Raw genomic sequence first — 18,584 nt, forward strand, 5'->3', positions numbered from 1 at the left:
CTTCAAAGATAATTGAGTTTGAGTGCCCTCTGTATTGAATGTTCGTACCTAGTAGACAAAAGCTTTTCACATTCCTGGCATAGCCATGCTATTTCCTGACAGTACAGAATTTTTGATAATGCAGCACCAACACTATTTGATGCACATTTGAGATATCCCTCTTTACTACGTCATAACCAGTGGATCTCTGCACAGAGCAAAGAAAGCAAACTTTGTGCACTTTTCCCAACAGCTTACCCTGCAGCAATAAGGAGCCCACTGTTGAACTGGCTCCACTAGCTGATGTGCTACCATTTGAAAGTAAGAAACAAAGCTTTTTACTTCTGCCTCCTCATGCTGGGAATCAGATGATCAAGTAGTAAAAAATGAGGTCTGCAGATGCTGGAGATCACAGCTGAAAATGTGTTGCTGGTCAAAGCACAGCAGGCCAGGCAGCATCCTGATGAAGGGCTTATGTTCGAAACGTCGAATTCCCTATTCCTGAGATGCTGCCTGGCCTGCTGTGCTTTGACCAGCAACACATTTTCAGCTCAATCAGATGATCAAACTGAGTTGCATCTACCCTCAAGCCTGAGCCAGTGGTCTCTGCATTGGACATAGTAGTTTTCCTGCTCAAGTTGTATTACCTCCAACTCCTTTGTCATTTTTTCTGAAATTCTCTCCTTCCACTTTCCCCGCTTTTTCATTTAGCTCTCTTGTTCTCTCTATCTCTTTCCACTCCTCTCTCTTTTTAACTGTAAAACATTTGCTCCCTTATTTATTTATGCAACCTTTTTAGTATTCTGAAGTGCACTTATGCACAACTGAAAGGTTTATTTTTCCTATCGCCAAATTATCCATGGCATTTTATTTGTCCATTAACCACCACCAGTAAATCACCCATGTTTCCAACTGATTAATTCCTATGCAAAGCCCATGAAGGGTAATACAAACCATTAAAGGTGAGGGAGAGGTCGGGAGAGACAACGAGGTTATGCTGTCCCTTTTAAAATTTCAAGTTTATAGATGAATTTCTAATCCTATTTGCCTCACTAAATCTTTCAAATCTTTCAGAACTTTCAAATCAACAAAGTAACTTCCCCATTTCTATTAGGAACACACTACCATTGAATGCAGACATCTTTAATAATGCAAACTCTAGAAAGCTTTTTGTGGTTTTCACTTCACTTTTTTAAAAAATTGGTATCAAAGTGAAAACTTATCCGCTGTGATTCTTTAGATTTGTCTGTCAAAAGCCCCAAATAGATCATTCCTTCTTTACTCATCCACCTCCTTGTTGGGTTACAATAAGATTTATTTGAAAAAAAATCCCTCCTTCCCTTGTCAATGCCTTTCTCAACAAACCAAATAAATTTATGCTTAAAAGGAGCAGTTTAACCAAACCTTTTTGAGTTTAAAAAAAGCACAATTCTATTAGTCACTAAATGCAGGAAAAAAAATGCAATACACATTCACTAATCCTAAAAATAAGAAGTGGGTCAAAATTTAAAAGATATGCAGATTGGTCTTTCTTGTCATGTATGAAGAGCAGATGGTGGAACTTTGATAGTTAAACAGTTGATTTGGGGATTTTTAGCTTTTGCAGGTTAGTTGAAATCCTTTCATCCTGTGTTGTTTTATTCAATGGCAATTGATTAATAATATTCAGAGCAAAAAAGTCTTTCTTGTCCTGTTTCCTTCTGGCTGGCTTGCTGAGTAGTTGCATTTGCCTGTCAGAGTAAGAGAGTCCTTTTACGTGTAACGGAGGGGTGACAAATGGGTGGCTCTTCATCTGTGACCTTCAGAGCACACTAGCTCTTGAACTCAAGTTAGTATACAGGAACCTTGGTTCACCAGCATACCTTCTTCCACTTACATACACAGGCCAGTGTTGTAGTCCATTTTTACATGACTTGGAAGAGCAAAACACATAGAATATTTGCAAGAGTTGACTTTCTGCTGAGAAGGGCAAGAGCATTAGCCCTTTGTTATCACTTCCTGTTATGTCTCTCTCGGTGTTCGAAGCTTCCCTCACATACCATAGTTACTGCCATGTGATTGGACCCAGGTTGGAAACCATTATTGCCAGTATTGCAAGAGAGCACTGAAATTACATTTGGAGTGTCTTTTTTTTGTCTTTAGCTGTCCTCTTTTAAAAACTAAAAATGCTTTGGAATTAAAAGTTTTAAAATGTCCATCGTACTTTTGGGTACAGAACTGTCATCATGTTAGATTGGTGTTCAATTTGTTAGAGATGTACAAGACTAAGACATCATGAAGCAAAATAGACAAAGAAATAATATTCACAATGACCACTTTTGCATAAAGACTAGGGGATAAGGATTCAAGAGTTTTGTGACAGAGTTACAAGTAGGTTGATGTGAAAGAAATTTGTTTTGCAGCAAGTGCTAATATCCTGGAACCGGTTGCGCATGAGGGTCATGAAAACAGAAACAAGAAATTGGATGGTCACTCACAAATCCTACAGGGATCGAAAAGGGGAATGGGACTGACAGAATTGCTCCATGGAGATCACCATTGATGCAATAGGCCAAAAGGCCTCCTTCTGAGACTTAAAGATGCTATGACAAAGAAAACATGCAGTACCTGGATTATTTCACAACCTGAAGGACTTTCGCATTAATGGAAACATGTTCCATTTTTCACAGACTATATAACTCCACAAAGAACAATTCTAATTGAGCCATCACCTTATCCAAGGGCTGTTAGTGTTACTGATTACATTTCATATTGATGTGGTCAGCCCAGTCCTCTCCAGCACTTTGGCCAATGAACTGCTGGATCATTGCAGCAGGCACTTGATCTTCTATAGCTACTTACGTGGATGTTCTGCTAATATGGAGTCATATTGATCGCATGTTCTGATTCCGTCCATGGAGTTTGTAACGCACTCCCACCACAAACCCCTGCATTTCTGACTGACCTGGGAATGGGAGCCAGAAAAAGAATTAGGATCATTTTTGTCTATCTCTATCAGTCAGTGTGATCCTGTTTATTTACCACTCATCTCTGCCCCAGGGTGAGTTTGAGCATGAGCTCATCTTACCAAGAGATCAGTTTGCTCACATCTACACTCACATCCAGTTCACGATATAGAATCTTGGACTTCACGCTCTACATGAACTTCCTCACACTCTCGTTACTCCATCTTATTCTCTTTATGCCTTCATGGAATATGTGCATTGATAAGAATTTGTTGCACATTCTAATTGCCCTTGAGCTGTGTCCCTTATGAAGCCACATCGAAGGACGCTTGGGGGAATGGGAGTTGGATTTAAGAGCTGATCATATTGCTGTGGGTCTGGAGTCATGTGTAAGCCAGACCAGGTGAGGATGGCAAATATCCTTCCTGAATGGGCATTAGTGAATGAAATGTGTTTCTTTTTAATGTTTATTGAAGACATTTTCATGAGCAATATTGCTGAGGGTAGCTTTCAATTTCGGGTTCATTGACTTTATTAATTAATTGGTGAGTTTGTGCCCATGTCCCAGCAAATCAGGCTGATGCTATGGGTAACTAAACCTGTGAAATTATCACAACACTACTATGATCCCTGACACAGTCCCCTATTTTTGTTCTCATTATGCACTTAGTCAGAGAACTAGGGAGGAGAGAGAGACATTTCTCTTATTGCACAGAGTAGCAGATCCATGGCAATAACAATTATCCCCCTGGTCAGCACCGTCAGAATATGTTTGCAATGATTAGCTCAAAATAGCCCAGTTCACAATAGCACTCATTTCATTGATTAGAACAGAATTATATATCGTGTGCTGCCAGTAAGTCCACACCAATGTGTGAAATTCTAACAAGGTTGAAATCGCTTCAGATATTTATATGCAAAGGTTTATTTTCTGGTTCTTTTGCCATTTGCCATGGATCAATATCAATGCATTCTAAAGGAAGTTGTGTAACATTAACAGGTATTATTTCTGTACTGTATTGCTGGGCTCTGGGGAAGACTGCAGTGACTTTTTAAACGGAAGCTAGTCTTTTCAAGTTTGAAATATTTTTGTGCTTCAAGGTTTGGACCGATCAGATTCACGTATGCTTTTGTATTTGCAGAATTATATTTGCAGATACTTTCTATTTTGCTCAAAAAATGCACAATCTGCAGGCAATCAATGCATGCAGTATTTTATAAATTCCACTTTAGAAATAGAACCAGCCTGACTCAAGACTGGGATACAGCCAGACTCTAACCTCACACTTTTAATGCATCGTCTGAGCTGAGATGTCACCTTTTGTTATACAACCTTAAGTTATCTCGAGAAGGTAACTTAAAAGAAGTTCTGGGATTTGCATATTAATGAATCAAAACATTCTAAAATATGAAAGACTTAATAACAATCCAGTTTTGTTCAATTTGTCATTTCAGTTGCATGACACTGTAATGTTTTGCTATAAATTCTGTGTCTTATGTCCTTATTCTCCACAACCACCTGATGTAGGAACAACTCTCTGAAAGCTTGTGCTTCCAAATAAACCTGTTGGACTATAACCTGGTGTTGTGTGATTTTTAACCAGGTTCAAGTAGCAACTCGCTCAATTGCTGAGCTTTCATTTGCTGAGCATAATGCAAAATTTAGAGACAGATAAATGAAGGTGCAATTGGGTTACTTAAGGTGATTAATGGAATCAATGGCAAAATTAGACAGAAACTATTACCTCTGATGGTGGAGTTCAAAGCGCAGGAGTATAACCTTAAATCAGAGCCAGATTGCCCAAGGTGAAAACAGAAAAAACTTCCTCATTCAAAAGGGAATGGAAATCTAGAACATCTCTTCCAGGAAGGGTGTCTCGGTGGTTAGGACTGCTGCTTCACAGTACCATTGAACCTGGGTTCAATTCCGCCCTCAAGTGACTGGCTGTGTGGAGTTTGTACATTCTCCCTGTGTCTGCGTGGGTTTCCTCCCACAGTCCAAAGATGTGCAGATCAGGTGGATTGGCTTCGCTGAAGTACCCATAGTCTCCAAGGATGTGCAGGCGAGGTGGATTCACCATGGGAAATATGAGATTACAGGGATAGAGCAAGGGGTTTGGGATATTCTTTGGAGGGTCAGTGCAGATTCAGTGGGCTGAATGGCCTCTTTACACACTGTCGGGATTCCATACTATGATAAAGCTATTGTGGCTGGGGGTGGGGGGTCCATTGAAAATTTAAGAACCAAAACAGATTTTGTTTGTAAGCAAAGGATTAAAGTCTAGAGAACTGAAACATTCAGATGGAATTAATCTGCAAATTAGACATGATCTTATTGAATGACAGAAGAAGCTTGAGGAGCTGAATGGCCAACTTTTGTTCCTATGTTCCAGTGTCTTGGAAAATATCTATTCCTTAAAAAGAGAAGAAGGAACTAGAACGTAGAACAGTACAGCAGAGTACAGGCCCTTCAGCATTCAATGTTGAGCAGGCCTTTTATCCTACTCTAAGATCAGACTCACCTACATACCCTTCATTGTACTATCTTCCATGGACCTATCCAAGAGTTGTTTAAATGTCCCTAATGTATCTGATTCTACTACCACTGCTCACAATGCATTCCACTCGCCCACCACTCTCTGAGTAAAAAACCCACTTTTACCATCTGCCCTAAATCTTTCTCCAGTTACTTTAAAGTTATGGCCCCTCGTGATAGTCATTTCTGTCCTGGGATAGTCTCTGACTATCTATGCCTCTCAACATCTTGTACACCTCTATCAAGTCACCTCTCATTCTTCTTTGTTCCAATGAGAAAAGCCTCCCACAACCATTCTTCATAAGACATGCCCTCCAGTCCAGGCAGCATCCTGGTAAATCTCCTTTGCATCCTCTCTAAAGCTTCCATGTCATTCCTATAATAAGGTGACCAGAATTGAACACAATACTCCAGGTATGGTCTAACCAGGTCTCTATAGAGCTGCAGCATAATCTCTTAGCTCTTAAACTCAATCATCCTGCAAATGAAAGCCAACACGCCATATGCCTTCTTAACAACCCTATCACCTGGATGGCAATTTTGAGGGATGTATGGACATGGACCCCAAAGTCCCTCTGTTCCTCCACACTGCCTAGAATCCTGCCTTTAACCTTGTGTTCAGTATTCAAATTTGACCTTCCAAAGTGAATGGCTTCACACTTTTCCAGGTTGAACTCCACCCGCCACTTATCAGCCCAGTTCTGTATCCTGTCAATGTCTCTTTGCAACCTACAACAGCCCTCCACACTATCCACTACTTCACCAACCTTTGTGGCATCAGCAAACGTACTAACCCTCTCTTTCACTTTCTCATCCAAGTCATTTATTAAATTCACAAAACATGGAGGTCCCAGAACCAATCCCTGCTGAACATCACTGGTTACCGAGCTCCAGGCTGTATACTTTGCATCAACCACCACCCTCTGTCTTCTACGAGCCAGCCAATTCCTTGTTCAGCCAGACAGGTTTCCCTGTATCCCATGCCTCCTTGCTTTCTGAATGAGCCTACCATGGGGAACCTTATCAAACAACTTGCTAAAATCCATGTACGCCACATCCAATGCTTTACCTTCATCAACGTGTTTTGTCACATCCTCAAAAAATTCAACAAAGTTTGTGACGCATGACCAACCCTCACAAAACCATGCTGATTATCTCTAATCAAACTATGGTTTTCCAAGTAATCATAAATCCTGTCTCTCAGAAAACTCTCCAATAATTTGCCCACCACTGACATAAGTTGAGAGTATGGTGCTGGAAAAGCACAGCAGGTCAGGCAGCATTCCAGGAGCAGGCGAATCGACATTTTGGGCATAAGCCCTTCATCAGGAAACCACTGACATAAGACTGGTCTGTAATTCCCAGGATTATCCCTATTCCCTTTGCTGACCAAGGGAATAACATTTGCCACCCTCCAATCATCTGGCACTACTCCAGTGGACAGTGAGGACGCAAAGATCATCGCCAAAGGTGCAACAGTCTCTTCCTTTGCTTCCTGTAGTAACCTAGGGGATGTCCGTCTGCCTCAGAGGATTTATCTATGCTTACGTTTTTCAAAATTTTCAGCACATCCTTCCTTCCTAACATCAACCTGTTCTAGAATATCAGCTTGTCTCACACTGTCCTCAGAAACATCAAGGTCCCTCTCAGTAATGAATACTGAAGCAAAGTTTTCATTCAGGACTTCCTTCACTTCCTCTGAAACATGGCGCAGGTTCCCTCCACCATCTCTGATCGGCCTGACTCTGGTTATTCTCTTGTTCCTCATGTAAGTGTGGAAGGCCTTTGGGTTTTCTTTAATCCTACCCCCTAAAGCCTTTTCATCCATTCCCCCCCCGCTTCTAGATCTCCTAAGTCCATTCTTCAGCTCCATCTGGCTACCTTGTAACTCTCTAAAGCCAACTAAAGACAAAGAAAAGCAAGCAGATGTGAAAAATGAAAAAATGCTGGAGTAAGTAAAGGAAACCAGAAACATTGAAGAGTGTTAGAAATAGAGAGGCTGCTTTTCTATTAAATAACAACAACCTGCTTTGACATAGCAGCTTTAGCATGGAGAAAATATCCCAAGGTGCTTGTAATTAAAGGTATTACAATACTCTAAAGAGTTCAGAACTGTAACCACACATCCAAAGAGTTTAGAAGATAAGAATATGACGAGGCTAAAGGGTGTAGCCCAGGGAAGAGGGACATTCTGGATGTTCACATTCACCAAGTTGAGTAAAGCTGGTCATTTGACGCGAGTGGATTTCCAGAGGCAGGAGCAACAATCAATTCCATCAGGGCTTGTCGCAGAGCATGAGGTCAAAACTAGCTAATCAAGAAGGCTGTCATTCCCGAGGAGCTGCCAGTATGTTGACGGATTATATATGCCCATTGTAGTCATAGAATCATAGAGTCATAGAGATGTACAGCATGGAAACACACCCTTCGGTCCAACCTGTCCATGCCGACCAGATATCCCAACCCAATCTGGTCCCACCTGCCAGCACCTGGCCCATATCCCTCCAAACCCTTCCTATTCAAATACCCATCCAAATGCCTCTTAAATGTTGTAATTGTACCAGCCTCCACCATTTCCTCTGGCAGCTCATTCCATACACATACCACCCTCTGCATGAAAAAGTTGCCCCTTAGGTCTCTTTTATATCTTTCCCCTCTCACCCTAAACCTATGCTCTCTAGTTCTGGACTCTCCCACCCCAGGGAAAAGACTTTGTCTATTTATCCTATCCATGCCTCTCATAATTTTGTAAATCTCTATAAGGTCACTCCTCAGCCTCCAACACTCCAGGGAAAACAGCCCCAGCCTGTTCAGCCTCTCCCTATAGCTCAAATCCTCCAACCCTGGCAACATCCTTGTAAATCTTTTCTGAACCCTTTCAAGTTTCACAACATCTTTCCGATAGGAAGGAGACTAGAATTGCACGCAATATTCCAACATTGGCCTGACCAATGTCCTGTACAGCCGCATTATGACCTCCCAACTCCTGTACTCAACACTCTGATCAATAAAGGAAAGCATACCAAACGCCTTCTTCACTATCCTATCTACCTGCGACTCCACTTTCAAGGAGCTATGAACCTGCACTCCACGGTCTCTTTGTTCAGCAACACTCCCTAGGACCTTACCATTAAGTGTATAAGTCCTGCTAAGATTTGCTTTCCCAAAATGCAGCACCTCACAATTATCTGAATTAAACTCCACCTGCCACTTCTCAGCCCATTGGCCCATCTGGTCCAGATCCTGTTGTAATCTGAGGTAACCCTCTTCGCTGTCCACTACAACCTCCAATTTTGGTGTAATCTGCAAACTTACTAACTGTACCTCTTATACTCACATCCAAATCATTTATGTAAATGACAAAAGTAGACCGATCCTTGTGGCACTCCACTGGCCACAGACCTCCAGTATGAAAAACAACCCTCCACCACTACCCTCTGTCTTCTACCTTTGAGTCAGTTCTGTATCCAAATGGCTAGTTCTCCTTGTATTCCTTGAGATCTAACTTTGCTAATCAGTCTCCCATTAGGAACCTTGTCGAACACCTTACTGAAGTCCATATAGATCACATCTATTGTTCTGCCCTCATCAATCTTCTTTGTTACTTCTTCAAAAAACTCAATCAAGTTTGTGAGACATGATTTCACATTCACAAAACCATGTTGACTATCCCTAATCAGTCCTTGCCTTTCCAAATACATGTACATCCTGTCCCTCAGGATTCCCTCCAGGAACTTGCCCCCCACTGAGGTCAGGCTCACCACTGGTAGGGATTTGTTGGGCCAAATGGCTTGTTTCCTTGTTACTGCTCAAACTGCAGATTGTTTGACCTCTTCCTGCAGGAGAGGCTCCGAATTCACATTCACATTTGTGCACCACATTACTGCACTGTCCCATTTCTTTTAGACATTCCTCCCCCTTCTTTTCTTCCTTTCCCCCTTCATTGAAGTCTGCAAGCTACACCAATGTCATGTCCCACTGGGATCCACCTGGCCAAGTAGCCATTCCTAAAGCTTCAACGATCTGCCAGCAAAGCTCTTCAACAGGAGGGGTGAGGGTTGGGGGGGGGGGGGGGGGGTGTCAGATGATAAAACCTGCCACCAGGAATCACTACTCAACAAGAGCAGCAACCCAGACTCATTTGTATCGTCAGAGTTCTGAGGCCTGATTGGGAGAGGTTAGCACAGTGGAGAGACTGTATTGCTGAGGTAGCATTCCCAATTCCTGGCCAGGGAATTCCACTGCAGTAGCTGGGGCCAGTTAAATTAAAATAATTAATAACCATGGAATAAAATGCTAGCCTCAGGAATGATGATTCTGAAATTATTGGATTGTTGTGAAAGAAAAGAAGCATCTGGTTCATTAGATTAGATTAGATTAGATTAGATTAGATTAGATTACTTACAGTGTGGAAACAGGCCCTTCGGCCCAACAAGTACACACCGACCCGCCGAAGCGCAACCCACCCATACCCCTACATTTACCCCTTACCTAACACTACGGGCAATTTAGCATGGCCAATTCACCTGACCCGCACATCTTTGGACTGTGGGAGGAAACCGGAGCACCCGGAGGAAACCCACGCAGACACGGGGAGAACGTGCAAACTCCACACAGTCAGTCGCCTGAGTCGGGAATTGAACCCTGGTCATGTAGCTCATGGAAAGAAATCTTACCTAGTCTGGCCTACGTGTGAGTCCAGGCACAGAGCAAGGTGTTGGCTCAGGCTTGCCCTCTGAAAGGGCCCAAAAAACCATTCATTTGGATGGAATGGCTACAGAAAGGCTAAATGAGGCTTGAAGCTCCTTAGCTCACAGCAATGCATGTGTACATATACACCAATGGACTGCAATGGTCCAATGGTGACCTCTTTCTCAAAGGTAGTCTGGGACAATGAATACAGGTCTTGCCATTGATGTTCATGTCCATAATTTTTTTAAAGATCAACTAACTCTGAATTGATTGGAAATGGCTGATCTAGATGTCTATGTGGTTCAGCAGGTCCACACCAGCCTCTACTCAGACTTGCTGGATTCTTGAGAGATTTGAGTTTCTTGTTTCCTCCTTTCATGAATTCTCCCCAGGCTTCTCTTCCAGTCATATGCAGTTGAGAGTATTGATGGAACACTTGCCCCTCAACTTCTACTAATGAGCTGGATGTATTTAACAGTCTGATATCCATAGGCAGCAAAAAGACTTTCAGAGATTTACAAAGATTTTATGCCAAATCTAAAGTTTAGCACAAACACCAGTTCCTACCTTTCCCTGCTGGATCCATTCTCTGTCCGGAAGCCAATTCCTCACTGGAGTAGGACCCAGCTCATTTATTTTTAAATGAATTCACCAGTAATTGAACTAAAGCATGCAGTCAACAAATTGCAGATATTGTCCCCTGTGTGCAGTGTAACAGGGACAGAAATCAATAAAAGGGAGGAAGCAAGAGAGGGTCTAACTCAAAATAATGTTGGGGAGGGGAGATAATGCACCCCAGCACCCCGATGCCCACCTGTCTCTGGTGGACATGGCATGCTCCCTCACCAAGGACAGATGGGCATATACATAGCCACGGAAAAGAGGCAGGGAGTTAGAACTACAAACTTCTCCAAATCCCACTGCCTGGATCACTGGGCTTTAGCAAGATGTGCCATCACAACACCCCTTAACCAGGATGTGTTAATGGAGGTCGGTCTGGCATTGTGCCAACCTATAGCCCATTAGTCCAACATTTTAGCATAGTTTTATGACAAAGGGCAAGTGTTACACAATAAGTACAACTTGCGCCATCATCAGAACATATGTTAGGAACAAATAAAGGCCATTCAGTGCCTCTGGCATGTGCCAGCTTCTTAAGCCGTAAACAGACCATTCTGCAAGGGTCAATCACGTTCTTCCAGGTTTCTAAATGCAAAAACATTAGTGTGCTAACTGTTGAAGTCCAATTCTGATCTTTTCACTCTCTGCGCTGCAAGTGTAAGATTGTCTTTTTAAATCTCATGCTCCCAGCCAATCCTCAGGGTGCTCTGCACTGAGTTGAGCAGAATACTTTGCAACTCCCATCCTGGTGACCAAGGCTCCTGATTTGCAATTTGTGTTGATAAAGAAGTAGAATTCAGTCAAATCCTCAAATGCAGCATGCAGTTCTGGAGTCTGCCATTCTAACGGATGGAATTCCATTCAGGAATGGGCCTAATGAAGGCAGGTGGAATTGTATAATGCACCAACATCCTCCCAACTCCAAAAACACTAGAAACAGGCCCAGATCCCACACATCACTTTACAGAGTTATTTGTTCACTCATATACAGTGGTTTTGTTTATGTAACTTCCACAGAGTTCCAACAATAACCCTCCTTAACAGAGCACAGTGATGATCACATTCCAACTAAACAGAAGCCACAGGGTTTGATTTGTGAATCTGAATGAGAGGGAACAATCACAATTGTATGACAGCAACAGAGCATTGAGTTTTTCCACAAGGTTGATGCAGAGGAGGACCACCAGGAACTATCCTCACTTATCCACCACTTTCCACATCATTGCCATTGCCAATACATTGCATCTAAAATAAAACGAATTTGCTTTTGTCATACCCAACCTCAACATGTCCCAAGACGCTTTCCAGCCTGTTTATTACTTTGGTGCAGTCACAGCCAGAATTGGGGGGGTGGGGGGGGGGTCACTTCTGCATAACAAGATCCCACAAGCAGGCAATGAAATACGTGATTTCATTCTGAGAGGGCAGTGGGAGCTTTGCCTTTAACAGCACACTAAGACACAGTATCTTTGACAACACAGCACTCAGTACTGGCAGTGCAGACTCCAGCCTATCTTGTGTAGCTCTGGAGAAGCAGTTGAACCTTTTAACTTTGTAACACTCAGCAGTGTGACAGAAAGGAGAGCGGTTCCAAATGCAATCAAATTAAACCACAATTTTAGAATGCCAATAGCACAGAACCTGGCGTTTAACGTAAAGGAGTTTGTGGAGTTTTGCTGGAAAAGACAACGGGATTTTTTTTTCCCAAAGCCAGTCATCACTTGCTTACCTCCAAACTATCATCAGCATTCACCATCCAACAATCTGTCCAGGTAGCCACAATCAAGAAGAACGTAGACACAAAGGCCAAAGTGAAGGACATAATTTGCAGCACGAAAATCATCTTCACCTTAAGCTGAGGCACTTGCGAGGAAAGAATGTTCAGTGTCAGAATTTAACAACAAAGGTGAAATGGATTCGCAAACAAAACGAAAAGCCACTTGAATTTACAAAAGAAAAAAATAATCTTTTCTTTTGGAAAATATAACTTGAAAGGAAACGTTTGCTCAAACATTACCTCCACTCGACACACTCAGGAGTCATTGTAAATAATCAGTCACTTCCACAACCACAGAATCTAATTATTCTGAGCTCTCTGTGTTCACAGACCCATAAAAATCAAATGGGCGACCGGAAATTTTGACTTGACGGCTGGTTGGAGCTGGAAAAATCCAGGCAGCCCCTCACCTATTTCCCTCTTACTTGAATATTTATGTTCTCTTTAGTAAGGTGTTAGTTTTCACCTATTACAGCAGCGTTGTGGTCATAAAATGTAACATTTAACTCTTCAATTCACTCCCAGAAGTATTTCCTTATTTTTGCCAGTTCTGTCCCCTCCCCACCCAGTTATTTAATTAGTTATGTCTTCAGGAGCAAGGACAACTCCTGGTAGCTCATTCCTGCACTGCTCATCTGGGATTCAGTGCCAGTGGGACATTGAGGCCTCATCCACTGTTGTATGGGCACACCAACCCCATCAGCAACAGCCACAGACTCAGTTGCACACACATTGGCTCTGCTGGCCATCAGCAGCTGCAGAATGTTGTTCAGTCACAACCTGTACCCTCGTGGCCTAGCATATCACCTATCATTATCATCTAGCAAAGAGCTCAATGGGGTGGCATGATGGCTCATTGGTTGGCACTGCTGCCTCACAGTGCCAAGGAACTGGATTCAATTCCAGCATTCTTGACTGTGTGGAGTTTACACATTCTCCCTCTCTGCGTGGGCTTCCTTTGGGTACTCTAGTCTCCTCCCATGGTCCAAGGATGTGCAGCTTAGGTGGATTGGCCATGGGAAATTGTCCAAAGTGTCCGGGAGAGCAGGCTAGGTGGATTAGCCATGGGAAATGCAGGGTTACAGGGATAATGTAGGGGCAGCATTAGGTCAGCTTGTGATGCTTTTTGGAGGGTTGGTGTGGACTTGATGGGCCAAATGCCCTGCTTCCACATTGTAGGGATTCTATGTTTTAATGAAGAGTGCAAGGAGCAGCACCAGTTAACCTGGTAAAGCTATAAAACAGGCCGCATGCAGCAGAAACAGTATGCAATAGAAAGAGGTAGGTATTCCACGATCAACAGGTCAGCTGTAGGCTCTGCATTCTGTCTTGAGCAATTCCTGATGAAGGGCTTTTGCCCGAAGCGTCGATTTCGCTGCTTGTTGGATGCTGCCTGAACTGCTGTGCTCTTCCAGCACCACTGATCCAGAATCTGGTTTCCAGCATCTGCTGTCATTGTCTTTACCTACTTGAAGTTTGATGCCCAGCCCACAACGATTGCTTCCCAATCCCCCTCCCTGTTCGTTCCATCCAGCCACCTCTATTCCAGCTTGCTTGTGAATTGCCTGTTTACTTCAGTGTGCAAAATATTCCAGATTGCTGCATGACACATGCACCTGATGAGATGCTTTCACTCTAAACCTCATTGGACCTTGATTGTTTCTGGCTTTTCACCATTTTTGAAAATGTTGTAATCTTTCCTTTTAATCCAAAGTGAACGTCCTCATTCGTGCCGGCTGTGAAATGCATTTACATAATTTACTCATTTCTCTTGTAATTTAATCTGAACATCTACTCTGTTTATAAGTGTAGGTGCAGTTGTGCCATTGGCAAACTTGATTATGTGACACCCCACCCTCAACTCATTAGATAATATGGTGAATAGATGAGGCTCCAACACACAGCCCACTGGGGCTCCACTAGTCACATCCAGCCAATTACTGACACTGCTCATTATCCCAACTGACAATCAGTCAATTTTCCCAGGAAAACAAATCACCTTCAGTACTATGATATCTGACCTTAGCTAACGGAGGCTGATCAGGGATTTTAATTGAATGACTTCTGTCCATCCATATATGCAACATCCATAGAGGTCATTTCCCAATCCACTCATTAGGCAGCTCATCCAAAACCTGCTTGTGAGTGAGGAGTTCACAATAAAGTCATTTGTGGTTCACTCTAATGTGGTTCTATTGAGGTGAGCGGCCTTCGAGATTTTTCATTTTTGTATCACTTGCAGATTAGTCTCTTCTGGCACCATGGGATATGGCCATCACTGGCAAGACCAAGCTTGTTGTCTACTCCAAACTGAGAGAGTGGGGAGCTTGGGGTGGTCTGCTGCAGTTGATGGGGCACAGGTCCACCTTATGTTTCCTTATTCTTCTTCTTTTCAAAATGGACAGTATTGCAATTATGCTCCATTTGCCAGTTTCTTCCCCCCCCCCACTCACTTAACTTGTGTATATTGTTTTGTAGTTTCCCTTTGTCCGCTTTAAACTTTTCTTCCCTTCCTATCTTTGTATTATCAACCAACTTGGCAACCATACCTTCCATTTCTTCATCTAAGTCATTTATATAAATTCTGGATCGTTGAGGTCCCAGCACCAATCCCAGTGGCGTATCATTCATAACATCTTGCCAAACTGGAAAAGCCCCAGTCTCTGCTTCCTGTTAGCCAGTCAACGTTTGATCCAGACCAATACTCTACCCGCTACACCATGAGAGCACTTTTCTCAATAACCTTTGATGTGGCATTTTATCAAATCTCTTATGGAAATCTAAGAACAGTGTATCCATCAGTTCTCCTTTATCTAGATTATGTGTTACTTTCTCAAAGAGCTCCAATGGATAGGTTAAACATGATTTCTATTTCACAAAACCATGCTGATTCTGTCTGAACTTATCTAAGTGTCATGCTGTCATTCCTCCAAAATTTACTTTAATGTAATTAAGCCAGCCTGTGGTTTCTGGCTTTCTATCTACCTCACTTTTTGAGTAAAGACATCTGTAATCTTTTACACTAGTAGACCTTTCCTGGACCTGTGAAGTTTTGGTAGATTAAAATGAATTTCACAAGTCACTTCTTTTAGATGTTAGGATGAAATTCATCAGGACCTGAACACCTGTCAGCCTGCAGCTCCAACAAGTTGTTCCATTGCACTTTTCTGGTGATTATAACTTTCTTGAATTGCTCCCTCCCTTCCAATTCCTGAATGATTGTTGCTCTGGGATATCACTAGTATCCCTCTATTGTGAGGAACGATGCAGAGGAACTGTTCACTTCAACTGCCATCTCTGCATTTGCCTTTATCAATTCTCCAGACACACTTTTGATAAAATCAACATTCACTTCATTTACTCTTCTTTTTAAAATATTTATAGAAATTCTGTCTAGCAGTATTCATGTTTCTGGTTAGCTTTCTCCCGTGCTCTAATTTTTCCCTCATTTTGAAAATAATACCTTTTTTTATTATATTCTGTCTAATCTTCTGATATAGCATCTGACTTTCCATGATTATACCTTTCCTCTTTAAAGTTGATGTGTCTTTCAACTTTCAATGGGTAAAGGGTCCATCGCTTGGAATTCTGTTGCTGATTTGCAATGCATCTATCCTGTCTATTCTTAAATATTCCCTTAAATGTCTGTCATTACATCTCTATTGACCTATTCTTTAACCGAAATAAAACAAAGAACTATGGATACCGGAGATCTGAAACAAAGATAGACATTGCTGCATAAAGTCCACAGATATTACCACACTGTGGGAAGAAAACAGTATTTTCTTCATCAGATGCCCTGGACTCCAAACGTTAACATTGTTATCTCCTCACAGATGTGACCAGATCTAATGAGTTTCTTCAACAGTTTCTGTTTTATTCATTAACCCAGTTTGCTAATTCACTTTAGCCAGCTTTGTGCTTTCATAGACTCATAATTGCCCTTATGTGAATACTACATATAGTCTTGGACCCACTCCTCGCTGTTCTAAACTGAATGTAAGATTCAATCATATTATGGCCACTGCTATCTAGAGGCACCTTCTCTAGGATATGATGTATTAAGCCTAACGTATTGCATGATACCAGATCTTGTATACTCCACTGTCAAGTTGGTTCTAGAATATGCCAGACTAAAATATGTCCTGTAAGCAATGGATGAACTTTATGCTGAAGGCGTTGAAGAGGTTTAGGTCTGGAAAAGTTCTCTAAGCAAATCACCAACAACCCTAATGCTTTGTGTTAGGTATGGCTTTAACCAGTCAGGAGATTTCCCCACGATTCTCACTCACTTCAGTTTTACTAGGGCTCCTCAAGGCCATATCCTAAATTTCCCATTGTGCCCAGGGATGTACAAGCTTGGTGGATTAGCCATGGGAGTGAAGGGTTACAGGGATATGGAAGAGGTAGGGGTGGGTCTGGGTGAGATGCTCTTTGGAGGGTCAGTGTGGACTTGATGGGCTGAATGGCCTGCTTCCACACCATAGGGATTCTGTGATTCTTTGATTCTATTTGGTGAAATGCTATCTTGATGCCAAGGGTAGTCAGTCCCATTTCATCTGTGAAAGTCAGTTCCTTTTTGCTTGTTTGGATGATGTCTGAAATGAGGTGGCCTGGGTAGAACATGAGTAAACAGGCTATTGCTGAACATGTGCTGCTTCATCACAGTGTTAACAACACCTTACATCACTTTGCTAGTGATTAAGAGTACACTGAAGGAACAGCAATTGGTAAAATTTGATTTGAACTGCTTTTTGTGGATAGGCATTTTACAAATGCTGTAATGGTCTCAAAACTGGGGATGGGAAAGGTTTTAGAAAGAATTGGCTTTTCTGATAGAGAGGATCTATGTACAAGATGTAGGGAATGGGGAGGGAAGTGGAACAAAGTGGATAGCTGGCAGAGGCATGATGGGCTGAATGGCCTCCTAGAATCATAGAGATTTGAGATGTACAGCACAGAAACAGACCCTCTAGTCCAACTCGTCCATGCTGACCAGATACTCTAAGTTTATCTAGTCCCATTTACCATTAAAGGGATATATAAAGTCTAAATCCCTTTAAACACTTCCTATTCATATACTCATCCAGATGCCTTTTAAATGGTGTAATTATACCAGCCTCCACCACTTCCTCCAGTAGCTCATTCTGTACATGCACCAGCTTCTGCATGAAAACGTTGCCCCTTAGGTCCCTTTTGTATCTTTCCCCTCTCACCTTAAACTTATGCCCTCTCGTTCTGGACTCCCTCACCCCTAGGAAAAAGACCTTGGCTATTTACCCTATCCATTGTCCTCATGATTTTATAAACCTCTACAAGGTCACCCCTCAGCTTCCAACACTACAAAGAAAATAGTCCCAGCCTATTCAACCTCTCCTTATAGTTCAATCCCTCCAACACTAGCAACATCCTTGTAAATCTCTTTTGTACCCTTTCAAATTGAACAACATCTTTCCTATAGCAGGGACACCAGACTTGAATGCAGTATTCAAAAGTGGACAAACCAATGACCTGTACAGCTGCAACATGACCTCCCAACTTTTATACTTAATGCACTGACCAATAAAAGCAAGCATACCAAATGCTTGGTACCCTTCTATGTGTGACTCCACATTTAAGATTGGAATCAGAGGAACTAATGAGATGGGTCTCACAGCTGAAATTATTGTATAGATGAAGATATGGTGAAATCATAGAGAGTTTTAAACCCAAGAGTGTGAGTTTTAAATATAACATGAGGGAAGAGGACCCATGTGGTATTCTTTTTTGTCATTCCTGCTAATAAATATCCACGTTTAAGGTTGGAGTTAATGGAGATAGCTCTCAATTTTATGACTACATTTACATAAAGAACAAATTTCTCCTGATGTTTCACTTCACCTTTTTGGAATAATTTAAAACAATTCCATATTGGGAAATCTGCTCTGCATTTTCTGACCTGGATTTTCATGTCTACGTACTAGTCAAAATGAAACCAGCTTCCCTTTTGCACTTTCTGGATCATGTTGGGTGTGATGTGGATGGGTTGATGCTT

General features: G+C 42.1%; 1 protein-coding gene across 1 annotated transcript in view; it reads right to left on the reverse strand.

Moving 5' to 3' along the window:
• The window catches only part of LOC132833764 (claudin-16-like), a 32,352-nt gene extending 19,724 nt beyond the window's left edge, over positions 1 to 12,628 (reverse strand). The window contains exons 1-2 of the mRNA XM_060852297.1: positions 12,503 to 12,628; positions 2,821 to 2,923 (exon numbers count right to left, since the gene is read on the reverse strand). Of these exons, the coding sequence (XP_060708280.1) occupies positions 2,821 to 2,923; positions 12,503 to 12,616 (217 nt within the window). The 5' untranslated portion in view covers positions 12,617 to 12,628. The remainder of the gene's footprint in view (positions 1 to 2,820; positions 2,924 to 12,502) is intronic.
• Between the last annotated feature and the right edge of the window lie 5,956 nt (positions 12,629 to 18,584).

This window comes from Hemiscyllium ocellatum, chromosome 37 (assembly GCF_020745735.1).
Source record: "Hemiscyllium ocellatum isolate sHemOce1 chromosome 37, sHemOce1.pat.X.cur, whole genome shotgun sequence".
Classification (NCBI taxonomy): Eukaryota; Metazoa; Chordata; class Chondrichthyes; order Orectolobiformes; family Hemiscylliidae; genus Hemiscyllium; species Hemiscyllium ocellatum.